We start from the raw sequence: 7,069 nt of genomic DNA on the forward strand, positions 1-7,069 counted from the left end.
GACATCATCTTTGAAGGCAAGGATAGAATGTTTGTTCACTTAAATGATGACATCATCTTTGAAGGCAAGGATGGAATGTTTGTTCACTTAAATGATGACATCAAACTTTTCTGTTGTGTTTCAGTCACTGTCTGATTTTTGTCCTTAGTTGTTCCTGTAGATGCTGAGAACAACGCAGAGAGGCGTCGTCTGCTGAGGAGAGTCCTGCAGGGACGAAACCCTCCAATGGAGAGGTGAGATGGTGTTTTCATTTGATTTATCAGAGACTGTGGGATCAGAACCCAAGAATTAGAAATACAGAGAGTAAAAAAACAGCAGATGTGAAGATCTGCTGGCTCTAGCCACAGAAACATGAATCTTCTCTGTATATGAAGACTAGCATTAGTTCCTGCAGGACACTGGAGTCATAGCTGATGGTCAGCTGATTTCACTTATCCTCTCACAGCCAATCACAGCTCATCCTCTCAGCTCAGCACTCCATTTAAATTTGACATCCTTCTCACTAATCCCTGCTGATAAAACCACACTGCTGCTGGCAAAGCCTCCCCTCCTCCACCCCAGCCTCCTCCTATGCTGATACAGAGTAGATTGTTGCTGAGCTACCTCTTCATTGTACCCAACAATCATCACAGATACAGCACATCTCTGTATGTGGGGGTTTCTGCTGCTTTTGATAAGGGTTAGATGTTTGATGAGAATGTTCCTGACTGAATTGGAGATTCCTTCTTTCATATCTATTAGAGCAGCATTACAACATGATGAAAAGGCGATTTTAAATGTGTATAACATGACTGAATAGATGAATTAAGGGTCTAGTTGTTAATCACACATTAAATGACGACTGTATTGATCTTAAATCTGGTTCTGTGTTGTAGAATCCGCTTCACGTTGGTGAGTGAGCCACCAGAGGAAGAGGAGCAGGAGAGAGAGTGTGAGGATGTGGGCGTGGCCTCCATCAGGATCGCTGACGTCCTGGAGAGACGTGAAGACCTGACTGAGACCGAGCTGACCGGTACGCACACTCACGCAGCCCCAGAAATATGTAGCTAAAATATCCAATAACCCTCTTAGTGGCAGTTGTAGTTCAGGCGATAAGGACTGATCTCACGGCTAAACATGTTTATTATAACATGTTATACTAACATGTTTATTATAACATGTTCGTCAGAGGTCACATTTTAGTGTGAGCTCCCCACAGGTGAAACTATAAAAAGGACCAGGTACGAGTTCCGCTCCCTGATTGAAAGTCAACCTGAGTCAAAACTAGCCGAGTCAGCACCCCACACTGGAAACCAGCATGTTCTCATCTGCTGCAGAGGGGTCAGACAGACTCGTGTTGGTAAACGGATTCTCCCTGATGCTGGTCCACAGGGACAGGAACAGGAGTCCCTTTAACCAGACCGAGCTGTTCCTGTAGTCTCCTGCTGTGCTGCTGACTGACTGTGTGTTTGTGTCTGCAGTGGTGGACCTGAAGGACAGCAGCGAGGTGGTCGGCAGTCTGGTCGTGATTCTGTGAGGGGACTGTGAGGCTCCCACAGTGTGCTAACAAGGGAGGACCAGGACCAAGACGGGAGGAGACCCCAGTGTCCGCTCTCTGCTCCAGTCGTGATAAACATTGATGCTAAGTGTAGTTAGCTTTAAAACCATGTCCTTTAGCCTAACAAGGCTAGCTGTTTCTAGATTTTAACTTTGATGCTAAGTGTAGTTAGCTTTAAAACCATGTCCTTTAGCCTAACAAGGCTAGCTGTTTCTAGATTTTAACTTTGATGCTAAGTGTAGTTAGCTTTAAAACCATGTCCTTTAGCCTAACAAGGCTAGCTGTTTCTAGATTTTAACTTTGATGCTAAGTGTAGTTAGCTTTAAAACCATGTCCTTTAGCCTAACAAGGCTAGCTGTTTCTAGATTTTAACTTTGATGCTAAGTGTAGTTAGCTTTAAAACCATGTCCTTTAGCCTAACAAGGCTAGCTGTTTCTAGATTTTAACTTTGATGCTAAGTGTAGTTAGCTTTAAAACCATGTCCTTTAGCCTAACAAGGCTAGCTGTTTCTAGATTTTAACTTTGATGCTAAGTGTAGTTAGCTTTAAAACCATGTCCTTTAGCCTAACAAGGCTAGCTGTTTCTAGATTTTAACTTTGATGCTAAGTGTAGTTAGCTTTAAAACCATGTCCTTTAGCCTAACAAGGCTAGCTGTTTCTAGATTTTAACTTTGATGCTAAGTGTAGTTAGCTTTAAAACCATGTCCTTTAGCCTAACAAGGCTAGCTGTTTCTAGATTTTAACTTTGATGCTAAGTGTAGTTAGCTTTAAAACCATGTCCTTTAGCCTAACAAGGCTAGCTGTTTCTAGATTTTAACTTTGATGCTAAGTGTAGTTAGCTTTAAAACCATGTCCTTTAGCCTAACAAGGCTAGCTGTTTCTAGATTTTAACTTTGATGCTAAGTGTAGTTAGCTTTAAAACCATGTCCTTTAGCCTAACAAGGCTAGCTGTTTCTAGATTTTAACTTTGATGCTAAGTGTAGTTAGCTTTAAAACCATGTCCTTTAGCCTAACAAGGCTAGCTGTTTCTAGATTTTAACTTTGATGCTAAGTGTAGTTAGCTTTAAAACCATGTCCTTTAGCCTAACAAGGCTAGCTGTTTCTAGATTTTAACTTTGATGCTAAGTGTAGTTAGCTTTAAAACCATGTCCTTTAGCCTAACAAGGCTAGCTGTTTCTAGATTTTAACTTTGATGCTAAGTGTAGTTAGCTTTAAAACCATGTCCTTTAGCCTAACAAGGCTAGCTGTTTCTAGATTTTAACTTTGATGCTAAGTGTAGTTAGCTTTAAAACCATGTCCTTTAGCCTAACAAGGCTAGCTGTTTCTAGATTTTAACTTTGATGCTAAGTGTAGTTAGCTTTAAAACCATGTCCTTTAGCCTAACAAGGCTAGCTGTTTCTAGATTTTAACTTTGATGCTAAGTGTAGTTAGCTTTAAAACCATGTCCTTTAGGCTAACAAGGCTAGCTGTTTCTAGATTTTAACTTTGATGCTAAGTGTAGTTAGCTTTAAAACCATGTCCTTTAGCCTAACAAGGCTAGCTGTTTCTAGATTTTAACTTTGATGCTAAGTGTAGTTAGCTTTAAAACCATGTCCTTTAGCCTAACAAGGCTAGCTGTTTCTAGATTTTAACTTTGATGCTAAGTGTAGTTAGCTTTAAAACCATGTCCTTTAGCCTAACAAGGCTAGCTGTTTCTAGATTTTAACTTTGATGCTAAGTGTAGTTAGCTTTAAAACCATGTCCTTTAGCCTAACAAGGCTAGCTGTTTCTAGATTTTAACTTTGATGCTAAGTGTAGTTAGCTTTAAAACCATGTCCTTTAGCCTAACAAGGCTAGCTGTTTCTAGATTTTAACTTTGATGCTAAGTGTAGTTAGCTTTAAAACCATGTCCTTTAGCCTAACAAGGCTAGCTGTTTCTAGATTTTAACTTTGATGCTAAGTGTAGTTAGCTTTAAAACCATGTCCTTTAGCCTAACAAGGCTAGCTGTTTCTAGATTTTAACTTTGATGCTAAGTGTAGTTAGCTTTAAAACCATGTCCTTTAGCCTAACAAGGCTAGCTGTTTCTAGATTTTAACTTTGATGCTAAGTGTAGTTAGCTTTAAAACCATGTCCTTTAGCCTAACAAGGCTAGCTGTTTCTAGATTTTAACTTTGATGCTAAGTGTAGTTAGCTTTAAAACCATGTCCTTTAGCCTAACAAGGCTAGCTGTTTCTAGATTTTAACTTTGATGCTAAGTGTAGTTAGCTTTAAAACCATGTCCTTTAGCCTAACAAGGCTAGCTGTTTCTAGATTTTAACTTTGATGCTAAGTGTAGTTAGCTTTAAAACCATGTCCTTTAGGCTAACAAGGCTAGCTGTTTCTAGATTTTAACTTTGATGCTAAGTGTAGTTAGCTTTAAAACCATGTCCTTTAGCCTAACAAGGCTAGCTGTTTCTAGATTTTAACTTTGATGCTAAGTGTAGTTAGCTTTAAAACCATGTCCTTTAGCCTAACAAGGCTAGCTGTTTCTAGATTTTAACTTTGATGCTAAGTGTAGTTAGCTTTAAAACCATGTCCTTTAGCCTAACAAGGCTAGCTGTTTCTAGATTTTAACTTTGATGCTAAGTGTAGTTAGCTTTAAAACCATGTCCTTTAGCCTAACAAGGCTAGCTGTTTCTAGATTTTAACTTTGATGCTAAGTGTAGTTAGCTTTAAAACCATGTCCTTTAGCCTAACAAGGCTAGCTGTTTCTAGATTTTAACTGTGATGCTAAGTGTAGTTAGCTTTAAAACCATGTCCTTTAGCCTAACAAGGCTAGCTGTTTCTAGATTTTAACTGTGATGCTAAGTGTAGTTAGCTTTAAAACCATGTCCTTTAGCCTAACAAGGCTAGCTGTTTCTAGATTTTAACTTTGATGCTAAGTGTAGTTAGCTTTAAAACCATGTCCTTTAGCCTAACAAGGCTAGCTGTTTCTAGATTTTAACTTTGATGCTAAGTGTAGTTAGCTTTAAAACCCTGTCCTCTAGCCTAACAAGGCTAGCTGTTTCTAGATTTTAACTTTGATGCTAAGTGTAGTTAGCTTTAAAACCATGTCCTTTAGCCTAACAAGGCTAGCTGTTTCTAGATTTTAACTTTGATGCTAAGTGTAGTTAGCTTTAAAACCCTGTCCTTTAGCCTAACAAGGCTAGCTGTTTCTAGATTTTAACTTTGATGCTAAGTGTAGTTAGCTTTAAAACCATGTCCTTTAGCCTAACAAGGCTAGCTGTTTCTAGATTTTAACTGTGATGCTAAGTGTAGTTAGCTTTAAAACCATGTCCTTTAGCCTAACAAGGCTAGCTGTTTCTAGATTTTGACTTTGATGCTAAGTGTAGTTAGCTTTAAAACCATGTCCTTTAGCCTAACAAGGCTAGCTGTTTCTAGATTTTAACTTTGATGCTAAGTGTAGTTAGCTTTAAAACCATGTCCTTTAGCCTAACAAGGCTAGCTGTTTCTAGATTTTAACTGTGATGCTAAGTGTAGTTAGCTTTAAAACCATGTCCTTTAGCCTAACAAGGCTAGCTGTTTCTAGATTTTAACTTTGATGCTAAGTGTAGTTAGCTTTAAAACCATGTCCTTTAGCCTAACAAGGCTAGCTGTTTCTAGATTTTAACTTTGATGCTAAGTGTAGTTAGCTTTAAAACCATGTCCTTTAGCCTAACAAGGCTAGCTGTTTCTAGATTTTAACTTTGATGCTAAGTGTAGTTAGCTTTAAAACCATGTCCTTTAGCCTAACAAGGCTAGCTGTTTCTAGATTTTAACTTTGATGCTAAGTGTAGTTAGCTTTAAAACCATGTCCTTTAGCCTAACAAGGCTAGCTGTTTCTAGATTTTAACTTTGATGCTAAGTGTAGTTAGCTTTAAAACCATGTCCTTTAGCCTAACAAGGCTAGCTGTTTCTAGATTTTAACTTTGATGCTAAGTGTAGTTAGCTTTAAAACCATGTCCTTTAGCCTAACAAGGCTAGCTGTTTCTAGATTTTAACTTTGATGCTAAGTGTAGTTAGCTTTAAAACCATGTCCTTTAGCCTAACAAGGCTAGCTGTTTCTAGATTTTAACTTTGATGCTAAGTGTAGTTAGCTTTAAAACCATGTCCTTTAGCCTAACAAGGCTAGCTGTTTCTAGATTTTAACTTTGATGCTAAGTGTAGTTAGCTTTAAAACCATGTCCTTTAGCCTAACAAGGCTAGCTGTTTCCTCATTCTCAGTCAGAATAACAGACTTGGAGTTGTTTTAGCTCAGTTTCCAATACAAACATTAAGTCAAAGCTCTCTTTCTGTCAGTGTATTTTACAGCCAGTTTATTTTTTGTTAAAATGAGGATCTAAAATCTAGAAAGAGACTAAAAACAGTTTAGAAATAGGAAACCAAACTGGAAAAACCTCTCTGGGCGCTTTAGGGAGTTCAGATTAAACCGGGAATAGAAAAATGTTAAACAGAAAAATGTGTTTATAAGTTTGAGTTCAAAAAGGAAATAAATAAATGTTTTTATGTTCTGATTCATAAAAGATAAAGGTTCAGAACACTAGTGATGTAACATTCTTTTTCTCACAGCACCTGCAGTGAGTCACACATGAGAGAAAAAAGAATGTTACATCACCAGTGCTCTGTTTTTTGATGTTTCTTTTTTTTTTTTTTAAATCACAACACGGAAACAGTCCGATGGGAAAGAATTCTACTGCCAGTTCACAGATAGCTGTCTTAATTCTGTGTTCACCTATTTATCGTTGTGGATTTTCCCATGAGGTGGTTTTGCTCTGAGCTCTATTTCCTGCTGGATCAGTCTCATTAAGGTAAATTCTGCAGCAGAAGTATCTAACATGACGTTCTGCTCCTGCTGTAGTAGATGGTCTATAGTAGATGGATGTCTATGTAGAGTCTATAGTCTTTAATCAGACCGTGGTTCTATTGGTCCTCTTGTTTTTGTTCCTGTCCCACTGAAAGGCCGCCGTCTGTTCACAGAAATGATGAGGCTCTGATGGAGTGAAGCAGCTGACAGATCCAGCTGACACCCGAGGACGAGGAGGAGACGACGAGGAGGAGACTGGAGAGGAAGAGTTGACGGAGTGGACTGGACCATCTAAGGAGACGGCAGCATTCACTGCAGCAGGTAAAACTAGGACTTTTTTATTTTTACGTTTTTAACCTGAACTTTACTGCTGCTAAAGCTGGTTAAAGTAGTACATGTGTAACATTATTCTCTGACCCTACAGCCCTAACTTTACTGCTGCTAAAGCTGGTTAAACTAGTACATGTGTAACATTATTCTCCGCTTTAACCAGTTCCCTATATGGCCTTTTTCAAGCAAGTATCAGGATTTAGAGGAGAACGACGTTCTTCCTTTGGATCATGTGATCAGGAATCAGGTCCAGAATACCCTCCATGGATCCTTTGGAATGTTCTACCATCAGATCTGTTCTGCAGTCTTTGTGTTTGAAGAATTGAATGCACCAGTGCGTAGTTGTGGTGGTTATTTCAGTCTTTATTGGGTAAACCCTGATTGTCTTGAAGCTATATTAT

General features: G+C 38.6%; 1 protein-coding gene across 1 annotated transcript in view; it reads left to right on the top strand.

Moving 5' to 3' along the window:
- rpgrip1l (RPGRIP1 like) overlaps nt 1-1,527 on the top strand; it is a 53,486-nt gene extending 51,959 nt beyond the window's left edge. Inside the window, 4 exon segments of the mRNA XM_041794678.1 lie at nt 149-233; nt 876-1,012; nt 1,461-1,507; nt 1,510-1,527. Coding sequence (XP_041650612.1) covers nt 149-233; nt 876-1,012; nt 1,461-1,507; nt 1,510-1,527 — 287 coding nt within the window.
- Nucleotides 1,528-7,069: the final 5,542 nt, after the last annotated feature.

The sequence above is a fragment of the Cheilinus undulatus genome, linkage group 9, assembly GCF_018320785.1.
Source record: "Cheilinus undulatus linkage group 9, ASM1832078v1, whole genome shotgun sequence".
Lineage (NCBI taxonomy): Eukaryota > Metazoa > Chordata > Actinopteri > Labriformes > Labridae > Cheilinus > Cheilinus undulatus.